Here is a 19,997-nt window from a genome sequence, read left to right as displayed (position 1 = left end):
ATTTACGTTAAACAATTTTAAAAATTTAAGTCACATAACATGACTGACTATTTCAATTGCAAGCAAATTCATTGCCAGACCACATTTCTCCATAAATTGTGGTTGCTCTGATCCATCAGTGCACCAAAAAATATTAAACGCTTTTAATACACACACATATAACATTTATTTAATATAGATTTTATATTGAATTCGGCATAGTGTATAGATTCGCAAAAATGTTATAAACGCAGCTCACACACCGCGCTCCTCTCTTCGCTCCACATGACTCTCCCTTCGACTCGCCGTCCGTAGTCCACAATTAGTTAATTCTATCAATGTTACACATTTATATACAGTACATAATTGCGTGGTGCCTCTTAGATTTGCTTTAACTGGAATATCGTGCTTTTTCTCGATTTGCTTTCGTGCCTACTAATTTACATAAAGAGTTTTCAAGCGGTTATCTTTTTTTGTATCCTTTAGTTACGACATCTACAAGCTACTAGGTTTCAGAATTTTCTAATTAATTTCATTGCTAAATTGTATGATTTGCGCAAAAAACACAAGCTTACTTCAAAAAAGTTTAAAACGCAAACCCTCACTACAAATATATATTGAATTCCTGCGGCTTTCATATCATTCTTTCCACGTCCTTTCCCATCTAAGATAATCCTTTAAACGCGAAATTTAAAACACAAGCATCCATATCCACCACGGCTGTTCTGGTGCTACTTTCTCTGCTTGGCAGCTGAAGTGGCTCCCGTTGCTCCAGTGGTTCCGCCTCCTGTCGCAGCCGTTGAGTCCTTGCGCGGTCCTGTGGAAATAGTCACGCTTGGACTGGCCGGCTTAGTCGTTGTCATCGAAGTTTTACAGCCAGTGTTCTGGGGCTTGGTTTTGGGTGCCGGTGTTCCAGGGGCCGAGGTTTTTCCTGAAATATAATAGCAAATTTTATTATAAAGTTCCTTATAATGTGAAAACCAAAGGCATGCATGTAAAGTAACTAACCCTGGTCGACCTTTTTGCTTTTGCCAGCCGGCTCCATCTCTGGCTGCTCGGTGGCCTTCACCTTCGTCGGCTTTTCCAGAGTTTGAGTGGGCGAGGACGAAGATTCACCTTCGGCGTACTCCTCGATGGCGGGCATAAATCCCTCGGACACACTGCTGCTGTCCTGGGTGCTGGTGGGCGAATCCTTCTCCTCGGCAATGCGCGGCAGCGGCTCACAATTGGCCAGGGTGACCACAGCAGTGTTACTTTGCTCTGTTGTTCCGGCAGCGGTTGTGGGAACCACCGTAGCCCCAGCGTTTTGTCTTTGAGATTCCTCAGCGGCGGACGTGGCCAGTTGCTGCGGTTGTTGTCCTGCAGCAGAACTCGAAGCTGCTCCAGTAACGGCGGCTCCTCCAGCTGCCGCTGCAGTGCCGCCTGGTGTCGACCGCCAGGTGGTGGTCACCACTCGCTGGTGCGTCGGCTGTTTAATGGGCGGCGAGCAGCAAAGTGGCGATATCTTCGTTTCGGCACTGCGCGGATGCAAGCGATCCGGGGACAAGGCGCGCCTTAGCAACGGAGAACTGGGCTCTGCCGACTTGGTCCGAGCAAATCCCGCCTTCTTGCTGTTCGCATTCACCGCCGTTTGCAAAGTGGGCAGTGTGCTGCCCGGACTGTACGACTGCGTGGTGTTCGAGGCGCCGGGTTGATGGCCAACCAGCGGAAAGGCCAACGGGGATGGAGATCGCGTGGGCGACGATGGCAGCGGCGATGGCGACGGTGTTCGGGCCAACGGAGACAGCGGAATGTGACCCACAGACTTGCGGCGATTCGGCAGCGAATTGTTGCTCGTCGTGTGGAGGGTCTTCAGTCCTCCGGCGGGATTACTGGCATTGCCGCCACCTGCGATCACGGCAGTGGCCGCGTGCAGCTTGTGCTTTAGACCATGGAGAGTGGATGGACGCTGATACAGCTGCGGAACGACGCCAGTGGGAGATACTATTCAAAAATTAAAGGGTTTACTTAATGATCTAATAACAGGTATTATTTTTTAAGCTTCCCACCTGGCACATTTCCCACAGAGGTGGGACTGCTGCCGACAACGGCTCCCACGTGAGGCAGAAGCACCAATTGCGTTGGCGGCAAAGCAGCGGGCAATTGCACACTGAGGGCCGAGGGAGCAACTGGAGCGGCTCCTGCGTTACCACCGTGATTGGAACCACTCGAACCGGTGGGTGTGTTGGGCGACGAGGATGAGGGCGAGGTGGATTGCGATGAGTTGGCGGCCGACTGACAGCAGCTGCTGTGGTACGAAGAGTCCAGCGGCGACAAATTCCTGGCCGATGGAGTGGTGGGTGAACTGGTGCCAGCGGAGTACTGCAAGAATTATAAGTGGGTTAAATTCAATGCTTTGAAGCCACTGATTAAATGTAATCTCACCTGCTGCATTTCGGCATTGGCACGCTTGCTGCTTATCCGGCGGAACAGCGAGGTCTTGCGCTTCTTGTCGTGCTCCCGCTTCGTCTGCTTCTTCTGGCGATTGAGACCCTTCTTGGCCAGCTTGCTCTGCATGAGATCGCGCTTGCGTCCACCGCTCTGGATGCTGGTGTGCTCAAGTGGCGTGGCCCTTAGGGTAACATGCTCGCCGCCACTCAGGAGCAGCTGCAGCACCTGCGTGTGGAACAGACCCTGCACAGCCTCTCCGTTCACATGGGTAATGAGATCCGCAGGCCGCAATCCGGCCTCAAATGCAGGACTACCCTCATCCACCGCCATGACCAAATGATGCATCGTATAGAAGTCCGTGTCGCCATAGTAAACGCGAATGGTGTGGACAGTGAAGCCAAAGCCACGCGGTCCACGTCGAATAATGATCGGTGGCTTCAGATTGGTCACCAGCGGCGAGAGCTCCCGGCAAGGTGAGGTATCCCTGGAGCTGGCCGTGCTGGAGCCGTTGCCTCCTCCGCCGGGCGATTGGATGCCGCACAACTGCGCGGCCAACTGCATGTTGTCCAGCGAAGTGGTTAGCGACAAACCCAAAGCGGATGCCGATTTAACAATAGACCTGGAACGATGATGCTTCATGCTGCTGCCACTCGTGCTGCCGTCCATCGATTTCGGTTGATGCTGCAGCGCCAGCGGGGATTGTTCCCTCGGCAAGTTCATGTTCTCGGTGGATGAGCTGCCGGCGGAAATGGTTTCGTCCTCGATCGAGATGGAGAATCGCGGCAAGATGTCCCTGGCGCAAACGCCCTTCCGTTTCCGGTTGATCTGCGGCGAGAAGTCATCGCTGTCCGTCTGCGAGCTTTCCGGTGTGCTGCGCGAAAAGCTGCTGCCCACCGTTGCCGTTGGCGGAGTGGCCGCCATTGCCGCCTGAGTTTGAGTGGGTGGCGGTGTGGCCGGCGTACTAATGATGGTGGTCGTATTCGGCGGCATGCTGTGGCGCTGCTGCAGGCGCTGCGTGGCCCCTGGATTGGGTTGTTGCAGGTAGTGCTTCAGCATCCGCAACTCGGCGTCGTTGCCAATGGTCACGTTGTGCAGCAATTCGGGCAAGTAGTCGGCATCCGGCGTGGACGGCACTTTTAGGCAGCTGGACGAGAGCTGTAAAGTAAGATAGATAATAATAATAAAAGAATAATAAATAGATGTATGATTTACAAGTAAAAATAGTATACAAAATAAATCTTAATTTAAAAATATTACAACAACTTACAACCATTTCATTCTACATTATTTTAGTTTTTTTAATTAATCGGTTAGCACGTTTAAAACTTATGTTTATGCCCAGCTAATACTCACATCCAGTTTTCGCAGTTGTGGCGTGTTCAAGAACTTGTTGACCACTCCCTCGTTGGAGGCACTGCCCGAACCACTGCCACTTCCACTGCCGCTTCCGCTGCCCGTTTTCAGTTTCGGCAATGTGCCAGTTGAAAGGGGACCGGCTGGCGCCGTTGGAATCTCCTGAGCACGCGATGGCACCGAAGTCAGTGCTGGCGGAGCAGTGGGTTTCACTCCATCGGTGGCCGTGGGCGTGGCATGGCGAGACCAACTATAATGCTGCTTTCTGTATTGCGGCGTATACGAATTAAAACTGCCAAAAACGGGAGTGTCATCCGTGTCGTCCGTATCCTCGCCGCCCAGATCATGGTTATAGCGATCCATGCGAGCTATTTGAAAGTAAAGATAGTTTGTTAAATTATATTTAATATTTTTATCTAGTGTTCAGCTTACTGTCAAAATAACTAGTATCATCATCATGCGACAACTGCGGCACAAACTCCGCCTTTTGGCGGAGCAGCGAATTCCAATCCATGCCCAGAAAATACTCGTGCTCCTTCATCTCAAGCGCTCCCGTTTGGGTGCCCAAACGATCGCGCGGATTCTGCTGCAGCAGTTGCGAAATGATGTCCTTTGCTTCCGGTTGCACTGGCCAATCCTCGCTGTCCGGCCATTCGATGTCATCGTTGACAGTGTGCGCAAACAGCTCCTCAGTGGTCTCGCCAAAGAACGGAACACAACCGATGAGAAACTCGTAGAGTATAATGCCCATGGACCACCAGTCGACTGGTTTGCCATAGCCCTGGCGTAGGATCACCTCGGGAGCAATGTACTCCGGAGTGCCATAAACCTAAAACAAGAAAAGCAATCAGTAAATAAGTTTTAAAGTTAAGCCTTTATTGAATACCTGTTTGTCGGAAAACTGCCTGGTCTCCGAGTCGATGTATCCCTCGTACAGATTGGTGGCCAACGACATTAGGCCCATCTTGGAGAGGCCAAAGTCGGTGAGCTTGATGTGACCCAAGGCGGTAATGAGTAGATTGTCCGGCTTCAGGTCGCGGTGCACGATGCCGTAGCTGTGCAGATACTCTACGGCTAATACTGTCTCGGCGAAATAGAAGCGGGCCATGTCCGCGGGCAGTGGCCCGATGTTCTTCAGCAGCGTGCCGCAATCGCCGCCCTCCACGTACTCCATCACCAGGCACAGGTGCTTCTTCGTCTCGAACGAACAGTACATGCTGACCACAAAGGGATTGTCGGCGAACGAGAGGATGTCGCGCTCGGCAAAAACCTGCTCCACTTGATTCCGAAGAATGAGATTATTTTTGTTAATTTTCTTCATGGCGAAGCGTTGACGTGTGGTCTTGTGCTTCACCAGGTAGACGGCTCCGTAAGCACCATTTGAGATCAGCTTGACGATGTCAAAGTCGTTTTCGTGGGGTGAGGGTTGTTGTGCCACCGCTCCTGTTCCTGCCGCTCCTCCTCCTTCTCCTCCAGTTATTCCTCCAGCTACAGCAGCTCCTGTTCCCGCCACACTCGAACCTGCGGCAACTGCACTTCCACTTCCACCAGCTGTTCCCGCTCGCTCCTCATTCATCTGACTGATGGCCAGCGCAAAAGTAGGAGCTGTCTCGCTCGTGGCCACCGGTGTCTGCGGAGGCTGTTGTGGAGTGACGGTGCCACTTCCCGAGTCCAAGGCAATCGAATCCAGAGCCAGGCTGCTCAACTGTTTGGCTGCACTGGTAAGCGGTGAGTTGAGGAGCAAACTGCCACTTGGCTGCAGTGGGTCCGCATCCACGGTGACCTGCTCCGAGCACATCTGCTGTGTTTCGCGCAACTCCTGCTGCAGTTCGGCAATGGGATCGCGATTGAGGCCCAGCTTGTGGATGATGTACTGCGGAATGTCTGCCTTGATCACCGGCATGGCCTTGGCGTGACCCTCGGCGGCCTCCAACAGCTCGTAGAACTCCTGCGGGTCAAATTCCAGGCACTCCAGCAACCGCGCTGGTCGCGAGATAATCAACAACAGCTTTTTAATCACACCATTCAGCTCGGCTGCCGCCTCCGGCGACTTCTCCTTGGTCTCGACCAGCAAACGCTCAAGATTCTCACTCAACTCGTAGAAATACTGCGAGGTTATCAACTTGGCCTCCGATTTGTGCAGGCAATCCCTTGCCATTTCCAATACCTGATGATGCACAAAGCTGAGGGAGAAAAGGGGTTTAGTTTTGCAATCAACTATATGAGGTTTAAAGTGTTTGAATTTAATTTATTTTATATACTTATTGAAATAAAAAATAAGTTGACTTACCGTACAATCGGTTGCGAATCTCTGAAGCTGTTGCATGCAGCACTCTTGTTCTCGTTGATGAAGTGCTTCAGCCGCTCCTCCATTTGCTGGGTTGCCTTGGGAAAGCGCTCCTTGTACAGGGTGTTCATCACGGCAATCTCATTGTCCACGATCGGCGAACGCGATGGACTGGACAGCGATCGAGAGCGCGGCCGAAAGAAGGGCGACATTCGGCCTCCAACTTGCATCGCACTCGAGGCGGAGCTATTGGCAGAGGGTCCTCCGTTTCCACCACTTCCACCAGGCTGACCACCGCAAGCCAAGCTCAATTCAGCGCAGCAATTGACGCAAGGCGCTGGCATCAGTTTCTGCGTTGGCTGCAGCTTTGGTGGCTGGGGCGTCAATTGCTTCTGCGAAACGGCCAGCAACAGAGCGCAGTGCTTGGGACAATGCTGCTTGAGGTGCTCGGCACAACAGGCGCCGGCGGCCACGGCAGCGGCATCCGCCTCCTGGACTCCGGCCGGAATGTTGTGCGCTAGCTGGTTGAGTCCCTCCTGACTCGAGCACTGAGACTAAAGTAAAATAATGCATTAAATAGATGCACAATGAATACATGGATCAACCTACCGATAAATTGGAGCTGCCCGGGGTGGTGCCGTATCCGGAGGAGGGCAGGGATGCCACTGACCAGCGACGACCGTCTACAACGCCCCGGCAGGAGGCGATCCTCTTGATGGGAGCAAATGCAAATGGCATGGGTGAATTGAGACGCGGACTGTCCACGGGACTGGCCGAGTAGGGGGAATGGGCCCGAGATCCGCCAGCAGCAGCCACGACAGCCGCATTCGTCACCAAGCTAAGACGATGGTGAGCCACTCCGCTCGAAGAGCCGCCAGAGGAACCGGCACCACCGCCCGCCGATCCTCGCATCACAACGCCGTGCAAATGATGGTGATGATGGTGCTTGGCCAGGCCAATTCCTGCACAGCTGCCCGACCGCGAGATGTTGTGGCCGCCCGAAGTGGACGCCCCAAAGCCAGGCGCCTGAATCGGAGGCGGAACCTGCAGTTCGTGGCGGAAATAGTTGCCCGTGAGACAGGGAGCCGACTTTCCCAGCGAGGAGTGACGCATGCGCAGCAGGTTGGAGGCCTCTGAAATTAATAATAATCATAATAATTAATAACTGAATACAACAAATTGTTTATTTACGAAGCCACATAATTTTAGTGGGATCAAGTAGCATCTTACAGAAGATTGTAACTAATAAAATGTTGCCTAACTGTTAAGGTAATCTAATCTGGTAAATATTGTTATACAAATAAACAACTAGTTACTAATATCCTGGTTTGTGGACTTATGTCAAAATATTTACAAAGATTATTATAAAAATCAATACAAATAATTATGTCTTATTTCCCAAAAGTCGTAGTTTTTTTTAGGAAAGGAAAAAAACATATATCAATTTAAATCGGAAGACGTGGTAATAAAAGCTTACGAGGACAGCCAGACAAACGTGATTAGTACAATATAGGTGTCAATCTTGGGGTGTTAATTACGGCAGAATTCACAGTTTACTGTACGGATAAAAATAGCTTGTAAACATGCGCTCTTAGCACAAAAAGCTAATTTTATAGTCAGTTTGATTAAAAATAACAAATGGAAGTTAAACTCGAACTTGTTACGTTTTTAAAATAAATAGGTATTATTTCAAATGGGATAAAGTCTACCAATCTCTTTTAAAATCAAGACAGGGAAACTTGATTCCTGAATAATCCTTTTAATTTCTTACCACTGCTAACTGCTCGCAGCGAGTTGGTGTGCTGCTGGTAGGAAATCTTCCGGAGCAGGGCGGTGTATCCGCGCGAGTGCAGCGAGCTGGAACTTCCGGAAAGACCGCCGGACGAGCTCTTGGTCAGATTTAGATTTCGCATCATCGAGGAGCCGTTGGTGCTGTCGTTGCCGATGGAAAGTTTGGCCGGCGAGGTGGGCAGCAACTCCAATCCGCTGCAGGACTTGACGCTGCTGTTGCAGGAGGACGTGGCGGCGGCCAGAGCTGCTGCGGCGGCAGCTGCCTCCTGATCGGAGTCGTCAAAGATGAGAACCCTCGCCGAGTAGCTCGACTGCGGACGAATCCGCGACAGACTGGCGGTGCTCAAGTGGCGCTTGGCCACCGGACTGCCGCTCATGGTGGCCGCCGTGGTGCCGCTGCCGCTGTCTGCGGACACGGAACCCGAAATGGACATGGCCTCGATCTCGCTGGCCACGCTCTGGTTGATGAACTCCTGCTCCTGCTGATCGTCGCCCTTCTGCGGCGTCGAGGTGGATATCTTGCTGCCCAGGGCAGCGCTCACTGAGTGGGATGATGAGGTCGATGTCGATGAGGATGACGATGTGGCTGGGCCGGCAGCTCCCTTGGCTGGACGGGATGCAGCTGAAGCTGCTGCTGCAGCAGCTCCCTCCTGGCGACTCATGATCGGGCTGGGATCTCGCTCTCTGATCTTAGCAGGATCGCATGTTGTTGTTAGTCTGCGGGGTGTTGTTGCTTCGGCTTTTGGGCATGGCGTCGGCAGCTGCAATAAGAACAATTAATTAGCATGCGGCTGGCAAACCGTCTCCCCGTTAACAGTTAACAGTCTCCAGCAGTTGACTTCCCATCCCCAGACACTGGCAATTGTTTTCACACACAAACCCCTGGCTAATTAATCTCGTTGAGTTGTCACTTTGCACGAGCCGAGCAGCACAAAAAAATTAAAATAAATATATAAATCGGTTAAAAATGGGATCGAAAGAAATTAATACGTATTACTCTCATATATGTATTCGACGTATACGGGAAGCGCTCGCCCACTTGGTTTTGGGATGAAAATCCACACTGAGCAAATGCCGGGCATGTTGAATCACAATGTCGCAACGTAAAAAGGGTGACACGGAAATCTTTTCCTCCAAAAATTGAAAGTCCGCTGAATCAGAAAACTATTTTGGCTGCCTGGCAAACCTTTGTTTCTTGTCAAAAGATTCAATAAAATATACCTAGGTGCATTTCTTGAAGGCTTATCGTCTGCATACAAGTAAATATTGTTTACCTAAGTACTTTATCATCTTTCTAAAACAAATTTTCATGGAAGTAACATTACATTATATTAAAACCAACTAAGCTGACAGTTGCACACCTATTTACAATACATAAAAGATTTACAATATTTCCATTGGAATTTTCTCAAGTTCACATAACATTACATTTCGTAAACTTACAATATCCAAAATAATTTTTTTATTTCGTTCAAGAACAAGGTCGCTTGTTTTATTTTTGTAATTGTGTTCAATAATTTTTGAAAAATCTCTGTATATATGCATCTATAAAATTTTAATAATGTTCAAAAATTCAATATCTTTAATTACTTAAATCACCTTAGGATGTTCAAAGTTATTATATTAAAACACAATTTTCTGTAGGTCCTTACAGTTATCTTTAGTTCAGCTTCAAAAAAACTTACTTTGACTTAAGTGGTCTTAAGTTAAATTACTTAAAATGCAAGCCAAGAAACACAGTTTCTCGTGTTTCATTGTTTGCCCTTTTCTCTGGTCTTAAAAAAGGCCACTAAATTATCGGATTATCTGCAGGTGAGGATTGCGGTGGAATGGGGCTACAGATATATAAGCTTTACGACACGATCGTAAATGGTGCTCCAGGGTCTCATAGACGTTGTCGTAGTCCGACTTCTGTGGTTATCAGTTGGCAGTTGGCGTTTGTTTTCGTTTCGTTTATTTTTGTGTGTTTAGTGGCATTTATTCACACAATACGCACACACGGACGGCCGACTAGGCGTATATTTGTTTAAATTTCGCCCACTCGAGGCGAGACGCGCGAGTTATTCACATGATAATTGGATTCGCAAATGCGACCACTGCTGTGTTTGCACAGATTTGATTATATTGTATAGAACCCCAGACCGAAAAAAAATAAGAGAAAACCAAGGGCAAAGGATTTTCGACTCGAAATTAATTATGGCCAAACGAAACAACAACATCAACGAGTGAGACATACAGGGGGCTTGCATGGGTGTATGCGTGTGTCGGTGAGTTGGGGCTCCTTCGCCGCCCACACTCTTACACAGTCACACTCAGACGTTGCGATTACGGGGTTTTTGGTACAATCAATTGCTTATTTTTCTCCTTTACATCGCTTAACACTTGATTTGTTAATTTACATTTTATACGCAGCATTGGCACTGGAGCTGACACACACACTCGCGTGCCTAGCACGCGATTTAAGGGGTATTATTAAATATTTTTAACAGCGAAAAATCGTTGTAACAATATCAATCAGCCGAACGGTCACACAACTAGCGATGACACAAAAAGCTGGGCAACTTATCGAAGGTCACGAAAGTGATGGACTTGAAATCTCAACATTGATTTGTGAATGGCGGGTGTTTCAAAAGTTAAGCAAATTAAAGAAACCGTAAGATAAATTTGTAAAATGTGATAAAAATCTTGTTTGAAACAATTAGAATCTTTTTTTCGAAGTTGTATTGGAATTAAAGCTACTAATAATGTTTATACAAAAGTCAAAAGGAAACGGTACTTTTCAGTGTGACCGAAGACAATAAATACTATTTAACAGTTTTCTAAGGAATATTATTTAATTAAAAATCATTTTCTCCTGTTATTAAATTAAGAAACCTAAAACCATGAACAACCTTTACCTGTTTAAATTTTCAACAAGAATAAGTACCGATTTATGCCAAAGATTGAAAGTTTTCTAGAGTAATTCTAGAGTACTTTAAAGATCATACATATCTTAGAGAAGTATTTACTAAAATAATACCAGGTGAAAAACCGCTTTTGCAAAATCAAATTTTTTTGTCATAAGATAAAACTTGCTTTAGTTTACAATATTTTAAATTAGGATTGCATTGTTAGCACTACAAATAAAAAAATCCAATAATAAAAACGGATAAACTAATAGTTGTGCACCTTCTTCAAAGTCTTTCTTAATAAATCGAATGCTGGTCAATGGTACATTTACTATCTTTATTTATTTATTACGATGCTTTTATAGAGAAAATGTAAATTTACCGGCCTTGCTTAGAATCTCCGTTATTTAGAATAATCAGAATAAAAGCAAATCTATCATTAATGAGAATACAATACAGTGTAACAATTCGTTAGCCATAGTTCATGTTTGTACTGTGCGAGGTCTGGTAGGCGCTGGATATGTTCTTCTGGGAGCTGGAGCTCGCGTTCGACTGCTGCTGGAAGCCGGATCCCGGAGAGGAATCCTCCTTGAGATGATTGTTTTCCTGGCACCACTCGACGAAGTCGTCGATAAGCACTGGCCAAGCACCCTCCGAATCGTAGTTGCTCATCCGATCATCGATGTTGGTGGCAAAATCCAGCAGCAGGTTCCAGGTGTCTCGCGAGATGGCCCGCTTGTGCTTCTCCTCGAGGAACTGGCACCAGATATCCAAGAACTTAAAGCGCCCGCTCAGAACGATGCACCAGTAAGCGATGGCCATGTCCAGGTCAATACCCTTTTGCCCCGGATCCTTGGCGTAGTTGAAGGTGAAGTGGTAGAAATCCTTGAACTTGCTGGCATCGTTCAGCTCCTGCTCGAGGATGGGCAACTTCGTCTTCAGCTTATCGATGCTATCGATACCAAGATCGCACATCCCATTGATGAACTCATCCCGTGAGAACTCGCACTGCACCTCGGCGTGGAACTTCCACGCAATAATCAGCACCAGTTTGGAGTCCGGCTTAAGGTCCAGATCTTCCAGGAAATGGATAACGCCCTGCGATCCGATCTTCAGTGGGTCACTGGGATCGCGATACCGCACGAACAACTGTTCGATGCGTTTGCGATCCAGCTCCCGGTAGTAGTACTCCGGATTCTGGAAGTAATTATCACTGGCTAGGTCCAGTTTCCAGTCGTTCTGTTGCAGACAGAAAATGGCCGTGTGTTCGCCCGTTTGTGTCAGCGATATGAACTTCCTCACCTTCTCACGGTGCTGGCTGGATTTCAATTTGTTCTGCAAATTATTAAAATCATGATTAACTAAGGAGTAAATATTGTGCGATAGTATGCAAGTTTTGGGGCGTAGATATTTGGCAGGGAAGAAATGTTTTTGTCTAAAATTGTTATAAAAAGAACCACTTTAAGAAAAGTTATCACATCATCTGGTTTTTGAATCATAGAGGCAAAGCAGACTACATGTAGGGTGCTGAGCACCGTGTACCTGAACGTCAGATTAACCTGACTATACGATTATAGCGTTCTTTATTGTTTACTAAAGATTTTGCTGCCCAGGCGAATTGCATAAATACAGCAACAACAACTAGTATGCCCAAGCTGGCGCTGCAAGAAGAAGAAGAAGACGCAGTGGATAGGAAAATAGAGCGTTTTCTCCACTTTCTCCCGGAGTCTCTTTGCTTTTCAACTTAGCCCTCACAGCTTGGGATACCGTTTAGCCTTGTACTTACCATTGTTGTGGCAATAATTGGTTATTATTTGTTTATTTTACGGGGCAAAACTTTGTTGGAAAACGTCCCAACTGCGGAGCGCAGGTGTTGGAAAACGTCGGTTGTTTGCCTGCCGATTAGCTAAACCCAATCGCGTTATTCCTTTTTGTTTAATTTGCATAATAATAAACCGTGTATGGTAATGTTTGAGCAAGTTAGAGATAATGCAATACTTTTTAAGATTTTTACTATGAAGTATTTATTTTGTTTTATTCACTGTCATATGACCTTTACTTGACTGATAAAGTATACCAGACAATTCTGAAAAAAATATATCAATACATAAGGGGAACTGATAGCATAAAAAGAACGAAATTTTTTTAAAAAAGTTAAATGAGAGTCGTAAAAATTTAAAAGTTTTATATTCAAAATTTTCATATATACATGAGTAATACCAAAACAAAGTGACAGAAAGGCCAAAAACTACCTATCATTCATGTATAAGGTAGTCAAGCTTCATATAACATTTTCAGAACCAGTTTTTATTTTCGGAAATATTTATTTATTTAAATTATTAATGGTATTAAAATAAAATAAAAAGTTTAACATTTTACCGGCAGTGGAAACACATCTGAAACCGATAACTTTCTCCCGCGTTAGTGGAAACGCACCAAACTCAAGCCACATCTGATTCACTATTGATTTTTTAACAACAAAGCAGAGTCTCTGACAAACAAAAAAAAAAACGCAAATTGGGAGTGTAGAAATTGACGGGCCCGGGATGACGAGATGCACATTAGTACTGGGGCTCCTGTTAGCCTTCGGCAACTTGATCCACGCCAGTGATATCACGGACAAGGTGTTTGCTGACATCAAAGAGGGAATTGTGGCAGCATTTGGGGATTTTAATTCCGACGAACTAACGGATGTCTTTGTGATTCGCGACGATATGAAGACGTTGCAGATACTCTATGGTAAGCATTTAGTGGTACAGCACCTTTCTTGGCGTTTTCACTACCGTTTTTCTATAGGGCACTACACCGAGCCTCTGCTGATGGTTGGTCCCTACTGCCAATACGGAGGAAAGACCATTGTCAGTGTGATTCCCGGGGACTTCGACGGTGACGCATTGATGGACGTGCTGGTTAACCTAAAGGGTTCGCAGCCGAACACCTACGAGGTGCACGTCAACTGGGGCAACACCACCGAACTGAAGTGCTCCAAGGAGCCGCTCTTCAGCAGCAAAGGCGAAGTTATGGCCTTGGATTCCAATCGCGACATGATCATCGATTTGTACGGCTTGGCCGATGATACACGTACCTTCTGGATTTTCAACAGCAGCAGGCTCCCGCCAAGTCCCATCCATCAGGAGGAGCCCACCGAGATCAAGGGCAACTCGCTGAGCATACCGAATGCCAATGCCTATCTAGATCTGAATGAGGACTTCCTGGCCGATCTGTTCCTGCAGACGGAGACCTCCTACGAAGTTTGGTACGGCATTAACGAGAAGGACAAGAAGGAGAACTTTAGCTTCAAGTATGAGATAAAGTTCCAGCCCATCGGAGGCACTGACTACCACATCGGGCAAGCCGTTTTCATGGACTTTGAGCTAAAGGGCGTGCAGAATATTGTAGTGCCCTTCTGCATTCACTCGAATTGCCGAAACTCTTCGATCATGGTGCATGATGGCACTGATTTTCGGAATCTGCATGTCAACTTTCGCGATCCGCAGGGCATCACGTGGGCCTTTGTGCCGCCCGTTTCGGAAGATGTTTACCTGAGGACCATAACGGCGAGAAGCGGTGACTTCAATTTGGATGGCTATCCGGATTTGCTGGTCACGCTGCAACCGCTAAATGTGGAAAAACCAGTGACGCAGACCTTCCTCCTGGAGAACGTGCCTTGCACGACGTGCAATAAGCCGCTAAAGCGCACCTTCGAGGTGCGTTGGGGCGCTCTTTCGCCAATGGGCAACAATACAGTGGCCGGGGCTTTCTACGACTTTTACCAAGACGGTGTGCTCGATGTGATCCTCATCCGGAAGAATGCGCAAGGCAAATACCAACCACTGGCTTTCCGAAACACCCTCGACTACGATGCGAATTTTGTAAAGGTGATTGTGCTGACTGGTTTGGACAACAAGCAGAATCCGGAACGACGCACTCCATTGGGACGAAAGAAGCGAACTTATGGAACTAATTTACCGGGTCCCCGAATCACCTACAGCACGACCACACAGGATGGGGATCAGCAGTGTGGGAGCAGTGTGCAATTACCGCAGGCCTCCTATTTTGCACTCCAACTGCCGTACACATGCTTTGGTTTGGGCCGCACGCCGAATTTTGTTGATCAACTGACAGTTGGACTGGGCAGCAAGCTGCGTAACTGGACACAGCTCATACCCAACTCGCAGATCATTGTTGTGCCAAAGCCGCTAGACGAACCATCGCACTGGAAGGCCCAGCTCTTCGTTACGCCGAGCAAACTGATTCTGATGAGCGTCGTGGCGCTGGGCGGCACCTGCCTGGTCATCGTCTTTATTATTCTGGTGCTGTACATTAAAGAGAAGCGCGAGGATAAGCAGGAGCGTCTGCAAGAATCCCATAAATTCCATTTCGATGCAATGTAAGATCCCCAAATATTTGTAAACTAAGCAATCTTTTTCTTTTCCCCAAGTTTAATATTTGATATTTATTTAACGTTAATTAATATGCCAAAATGAGGACTCCCGCCTGTTGATTACACTATAAGCTTTCTCATCTCATTGACGCCTTGAATTGCCCAAAACAGATTGTAAAAAGTATTAATTAATTGGCGGGGAATGCGCCACATCTCTTGAAATACAAGCTTTTTTGCAATCGACAGACGGTGTCTCTCTCATCTGGTATACATATGTATATGGTTTAACAAATGTGATAATATAAAAGCGAAAAAAATAATGTTTTAGAGAGTATTCCTCTTAGACAAAGTACATGGGGTTTGTTTTCATAAATTCGGGCACAATCTTGCGCTTCTCGTACTCCTTCTTCAGATCCATGAACCTATTGGAGCTGCAACACAGAAAAGGGATTTAAAAAGAGGAATAATTAAATCAAAACCATGACCTACCCCGTGAGATAAACGCGGCCGCGTGCTGCCACCAAATGAGCCAAGTACGCCGGAGCCGGATACGAAACCGAGCGATTGCAGCGCGGAAACATGTGGCAGAGGTTGTACGTTAGCTGCTGCAGCAAGTCGATGTCCAAATTGCCAGTGTTCTCGATCACATTGTAGCGAGTCGGCTTGGCCGTGCCCTGAATGGACTGGTGGCTGACCATGAAGAACTGCATTTCGTTGGGATGCACGATGGTGCGATCGACCACGGTTCCAGGATCCACATTGTTAAACTTGTTGAACTGCGAAGGCTCGCCGTTCGGGAAGAAACGAGTGTGGTGACGCTTCACAACGATCACACAGCAGATCTTGGGCTTGATGCCCACCTACAAAATTTGAATCAACATGGTGTTTTTTTCTTTCTTTATAGCAACAAACCGACCTTGGCACAGGCTGCATTAATGCCCCGCAGCTCCTCGTTCTTGATCTTTGGGAACTGGCCATCGCTCACGCCATCTCGATAGTATAGAATGTGCTCCGGATATCTCTTGCGATACTGGTGATAAACACGCAAGTGCTCCGATGTTATCGACAGCATGTCCTCGATCTCCTCCAGAGCGGATCGCTGCAGGCGATACTGCATGTTGTAGGAGGCGCCATAGGGGTCATGGGAAGCTGCCACGCCAACCACACTTGGAATTTCACGTTGGTCAGGCGACGGATGGGTCACATCGGCGCCCAAATACATCACGTTCTCAATCATTTTCAGACCCGCATCCTCCTTGAGCTTGTGATTAATGCCATTTAACTTGGAGTTGACCTTGAGCAGTATGTTTCCAATGGTCTGCGGATTCAGCTTCCGCTCCACGGTGAACTGCTTAATGCACTGTGTAAGAATGCCGTGCTGGAGCTCAGCCTTTTGCTTAACGACATCGTATGAGGCGCCCGAACCTCTGTTTACAAACTTAGGTAAAATAACAAATGCCAAATCGAACTGGTTGCGCTTAAGATCAGCAAAACATTCGTCCAGGTGGAATTCGTCCCTGAACGTCCTTATCTCTGCCTTGGGTGCCAGACTCACGTTCAGAATCTTGCTCTGACTGAACATTTGGCGCTCAAAGTCGCTAACCTGATTGTAATGCATCTTGCCTTGCGGCGCTTCGCAGTACACAATAGCCCACGTGTGGGCCTTGGGCTTAGGCTCTAGGAAGCTCAGGTTATCCATGCGCCACGAACCATTTCTAACCGACGAGAACCTTTTGCCTTGGTATTCCAACTGTGGTGGATTTAGGGTACGAGTGTGTACCACAATGAAGTCGCCGGCGATGCGGATGCCAAAGCGACTGATGGTTGGATCCAGGTTGTGCTGGAAGAAGTTCAGCAAGTTCATTATCTTCCTTTTCCGCTCGTTCGTTGATGTGGCTGCAAACTTGATCATAGCGGCCACCTGAGTGGCATCATCTTTGCGCTAAAAAAACAAAATGTAGAAGAATATTATTAAGACACAGTGGAATTGAGGAACTTTATATGGAAAAAGTTTGTGATTAGGAACACTAACAGTAATGCACTTAAAATTAATTATTAAAAATTAAAAACTTCATATTCAGTTGAAATAAAATAATAAAGATCAAATAAAGAAACTCACATTAAGGGCCTGACCCGGCTCAATGGCGCATAGCTCGACGGGCACCATTATATCCTTAGCAGGAGGACCAACGGACAGGCAGTGAAGATTGGGAAACTGCAACTTGTAATTGCGAGCCTTGAAATAGTTCTCAATTGTTATACTGTGGCCCTCGTGCTCGAAGGTCTGGGTGCTGGCTGGGTTGCGAGACAAGCCATTAACTTTGAAGACCCTCGGAGCAGAGGCGAATGACTTGGGCGGTGTGTAAACCACATTGATACCCCTAAGGAACGGCTCAATAAAGCGCCTAGACTGATCCAGATTGGTATTGTTGTTAATTTTTGATCGCAAGCCATACACTTCCAGGTATTCCATCACCGGCATGGAAATTGGAAAGGATTTGTGCGATATGTCGACATTCATGAACGGTCGGTCGCCAAGCATGAAGGCCTGATACAAGCCGACCAGGGCCTCGTAGCCATCGCCCAGATCAAAACGCTGACCAGGCTCGGACATCTTAAAGAACGAACGACCCGATCGAATGGCCTTGTTGTGGCAGGGAGCGGCCATCACCACTTCCATGCACTGAATGGCCCGCATGGGCTTGTCAAAAATCCTACTGGTCATATAGCTGCAAAGCACGTTTTACAATATTTATATATATTTAATATCTTATACTTCTTACTTCGTCAGCGATTTCATATCGATTTCCGAGTCGGCAGTCTCCTTGATCTCCACCGTGTAACGCAGAGTGCGCCCGTTACGATCGGTAACCTGGAAGGCATTGCGATAGAGAGGAAGATCATTAGGGGGAAAATGAATTATTAATTCGAATTTGAATAACTAATATGAATATTACATGCAACAAATATTCAGGTAAGATCATGACCATGCCAAGTACCTTTGTACTTTGAATAATTTTTCTTAAACTTACAGTCACTTCCGAGTTCTGCGTTTTTAATGGCAGCTTGTCGACCGAGTAGCAGGATGCCCTGCCATCATAGGCGGCAACTGCACCGCCCAATTGATTCGCGCAAAACTGTTCGAATGCCTGCCTGTAAAACTTTTTGGGCCGCTCGGGCATGATCTTGACATCATAGTGATAGGCCTTATCTCGCATTTTGCTCATGTCTATGTCCAGATAGTTCACGGCCACCTGGCCGGGTCTGCCGATGGTTCCCCTCTTGATGCTGCCCGCTGGCTGTGCCGGCAATGGAGCAAATGTTTGTTGTTGGGGACGTTGTTGGTAGCCACCTTGCTGCCCCGGAGGACCACCTTGTTGTCCTTGTTGACGTTGCTGGTAGCCACCTTGCTGTCCTTGTGGACGTTGCTGGTAGCCTCCTTGCTGTCCTTGTGGACGTTGCTGGTAACCACCTTGCTGTCCCGGTGGACCCCCTTGTTGTCCTTGTTGACGTTGCTGGTAGCCACCTTGCTGTCCTTGTGGACGTTGCTGGTAGCCTCCTTGCTGTCCTTGTGGACGTTGCTGGTAACCACCTTGCTGTCCCGGTGGACCACCTTGTTGTCCTTGTTGACGTTGCTGGTAGCCACCTTGCTGTCCTTGTGGACGTTGCTGGTATCCTCCTTGCTGTCCTTGAGAACCTCCTTGTCCTTGCTGTCCTTGTGGACTTTGCTGGTAACCACCTTGCTGTCCCGGTGGACCACGTTGTTGTCCCTGTGGACGTTGCTGGTAGCCTCCTTGCTGTCCCTGTGGACCACCTTGTTGTCCTTGAGGACGTTGCTGGTAGCCTCCCTGCTGTCCCTGTTGACCACCTTGTCCTTGTGGACGTTGCTGCTGGCCACCCCATCCTTGGCTGCCTTGGGCCTTCTGCTGTGAACCGCCCTGCTTCTGCCATCCTCCTCCGCCTTGTTGGCCACCAGAGCCAGATGCCCCAGAGCTGGTGGATGGCTGTTGTCTTCCCGCCTGTTGGCCTGCTGCACCTGCTGTGGGTTTTAAAATCGTATTTAAAAACAATCAAAATATGAGAAAAAATTTGCATCTGTTTTACATTTTATTGGTTAAAGAAAAATTTAGTCAGTTTTTGGATATGGTTTCGATACGACTCCCTTACTCCGACGCTAAAATATAGGATTTTATATTTGATAACACCCAAAGGGAAATAATTTACTTAAACTATTTCATTTTGATGCACTTAAAATTCAATCGATTTTTAATTTAGACTTTACAATGAAGCTAGTCGCATTTCAACTTTCCTTCGTTATCACATGTATATGTTTGTGTGTATATACGTATGTATATGTATTAGCAAACGCATTTCACCAATACAGGTTACGGCCCAAGTATTTCATCATAGGTACATTGAATGCGGTGAGTCCCCGGAAATCAGATACTTTTGAAATTTACCACTGTCTCTCCCCTAAAAACATAATTTTTCCATGCCTTTAAGTGTCACAGTGTTTTTGTAATTTCAATAATTTAGTAAATATCCTAATACACATACATTTTTCTTGCATTCGTCGACAAATTGCAGTAAATTGCACTCACCTTGTGGTTGCTGTTGTTGTTGCGGTGCAGAAGATGAAGGCTTCTCTTCCTCTTGCTTAAACTCTGGATTTGAAGTTTAAAATTTGAACATGCTATATACTTATTTAAGTATGTGGGGCAACTCACTATTTTTCCTTCCCATCTTGGATTTTTTCAACAATTTAGTTTAAATATCTTCCGAATTTGCTCTGTTGTTCTTTGTTTTTGTCAATGTGACCAGATACCAAAACAAATTCCCTATAATACTAAAATAAAGTATTCCCTAAATTTGCCTAGAAGGAATT

General features: G+C 47.0%; 4 protein-coding genes across 9 annotated transcripts; 1 reads left to right on the top strand and 3 right to left on the bottom strand.

Annotated features, from left to right (window-relative positions):
• Nucleotides 1–147: 147 nt before the first annotated feature.
• Nucleotides 148–10,398, bottom strand: LOC108096314 (microtubule-associated serine/threonine-protein kinase 1). Of its 5 annotated transcripts, none has more exons than XM_017197806.2 (11): nucleotides 10,240–10,398; nucleotides 7,821–8,601; nucleotides 6,659–7,182; nucleotides 6,053–6,603; nucleotides 4,649–5,945; nucleotides 4,195–4,591; nucleotides 3,763–4,130; nucleotides 2,404–3,564; nucleotides 2,028–2,340; nucleotides 988–1,962; nucleotides 148–910 (listed from the first exon to the last, which is right to left on the bottom strand). In XM_017197806.2, the coding sequence occupies exons 2-11, from the start codon at nucleotides 8,500–8,502 to the stop codon at nucleotides 711–713; spliced, it is 6,468 nt and encodes a 2,155-aa protein (XP_017053295.1). In that variant the 5' UTR covers nucleotides 8,503–8,601; nucleotides 10,240–10,398; the 3' UTR covers nucleotides 148–710. The 5 variants fall into 5 exon arrangements, with proteins under 5 accessions (XP_017053295.1, XP_017053299.1, XP_017053296.1 ...); XM_017197810.1 differs by lacking the exon at nucleotides 10,240–10,398 and adding an exon at nucleotides 10,143–10,236; XM_017197807.1 differs by lacking the exon at nucleotides 10,240–10,398 and adding an exon at nucleotides 10,077–10,174.
• A 653-nt stretch (nucleotides 10,399–11,051) lies between these two features.
• Nucleotides 11,052–12,716, bottom strand: LOC108096464 (DCN1-like protein). The gene is made up of 2 exons (XM_017198075.2): nucleotides 12,515–12,716; nucleotides 11,052–12,063 (listed from the first exon to the last, which is right to left on the bottom strand). Exons 1-2 carry the CDS (start codon nucleotides 12,515–12,517, stop codon nucleotides 11,200–11,202), a joined length of 867 nt encoding a protein of 288 aa, XP_017053564.1. The 5' UTR covers nucleotides 12,518–12,716; the 3' UTR covers nucleotides 11,052–11,199.
• A 449-nt stretch (nucleotides 12,717–13,165) lies between these two features.
• LOC108096260 (T-cell immunomodulatory protein) lies at nucleotides 13,166–15,432 on the top strand. The gene is made up of 2 exons (XM_017197716.2): nucleotides 13,166–13,467; nucleotides 13,525–15,432. Exons 1-2 carry the CDS (start codon nucleotides 13,275–13,277, stop codon nucleotides 15,120–15,122), a joined length of 1,791 nt encoding a protein of 596 aa, XP_017053205.1. The 5' UTR covers nucleotides 13,166–13,274; the 3' UTR covers nucleotides 15,123–15,432.
• On the bottom strand, nucleotides 15,153–19,972 carry LOC108096259 (protein argonaute-2). 2 transcript variants are annotated; one of them, XM_043208386.1, is made up of 9 exons: nucleotides 19,840–19,972; nucleotides 19,714–19,776; nucleotides 18,768–19,151; nucleotides 18,145–18,647; nucleotides 17,896–17,984; nucleotides 17,232–17,841; nucleotides 16,029–17,054; nucleotides 15,602–15,972; nucleotides 15,153–15,543 (listed from the first exon to the last, which is right to left on the bottom strand). In XM_043208386.1, exons 1-9 carry the CDS (start codon nucleotides 19,853–19,855, stop codon nucleotides 15,453–15,455), a joined length of 3,153 nt encoding a protein of 1,050 aa, XP_043064321.1. In that variant the 5' UTR covers nucleotides 19,856–19,972; the 3' UTR covers nucleotides 15,153–15,452. The 2 variants fall into 2 exon arrangements, with proteins under 2 accessions (XP_043064321.1, XP_017053202.2); XM_017197713.2 differs by having other exon boundaries at nucleotides 18,145–19,151.
• Between the last annotated feature and the right edge of the window lie 25 nt (nucleotides 19,973–19,997).

The sequence above is a fragment of the Drosophila ficusphila genome, unplaced genomic scaffold (genome assembly GCF_018152265.1).
Source record: "Drosophila ficusphila isolate 14025-0441.05 unplaced genomic scaffold, ASM1815226v1 contig_106, whole genome shotgun sequence".
Lineage (NCBI taxonomy): Eukaryota > Metazoa > Arthropoda > Insecta > Diptera > Drosophilidae > Drosophila > Drosophila ficusphila.
The sequence above is the reverse complement of the archived record's forward strand: the minus strand, read 5'-3'. Positions and strand labels throughout refer to the sequence as shown.

What these genes read in the sequence shown, in the direction of transcription:
- LOC108096260 (XM_017197716.2), top strand. Translation starts at nt 13,275, where the DNA reads ATGACGAGATGCACATTAGTACTGGGGCTCCTGTTAGCCTTCGGCAAC. An exon ending in GACGTTGCAGATACTCTATG is followed by an intron (nt 13,468 to 13,524) that starts GTAAGCATTTAG and finishes GTTTTTCTATAG; the next exon opens with GGCACTACACCGAGCCTCTG.
- LOC108096314 (XM_017197806.2), bottom strand. Translation starts at nt 8,502, where the DNA reads ATGAGTCGCCAGGAGGGAGCTGCTGCAGCAGCAGCTTCAGCTGCATCC. An exon ending in CCAATGCCGAAATGCAGCAG is followed by an intron (nt 2,341 to 2,403) that starts GTGAGATTACAT and finishes TAATTCTTGCAG; the next exon opens with TACTCCGCTGGCACCAGTTC. An exon ending in AAGCAAAAAGGTCGACCAGG is followed by an intron (nt 911 to 987) that starts GTTAGTTACTTT and finishes ATTATATTTCAG; the next exon opens with GAAAAACCTCGGCCCCTGGA.
- LOC108096259 (XM_017197713.2), bottom strand. An exon ending in GATATGAAATCGCTGACGAA is followed by an intron (nt 17,842 to 17,895) that starts GTAAGAAGTATA and finishes CGTGCTTTGCAG; the next exon opens with CTATATGACCAGTAGGATTT. An exon ending in GGCCGCGTTTATCTCACGGG is followed by an intron (nt 15,544 to 15,601) that starts GTAGGTCATGGT and finishes TCTGTGTTGCAG; the next exon opens with CTCCAATAGGTTCATGGATC.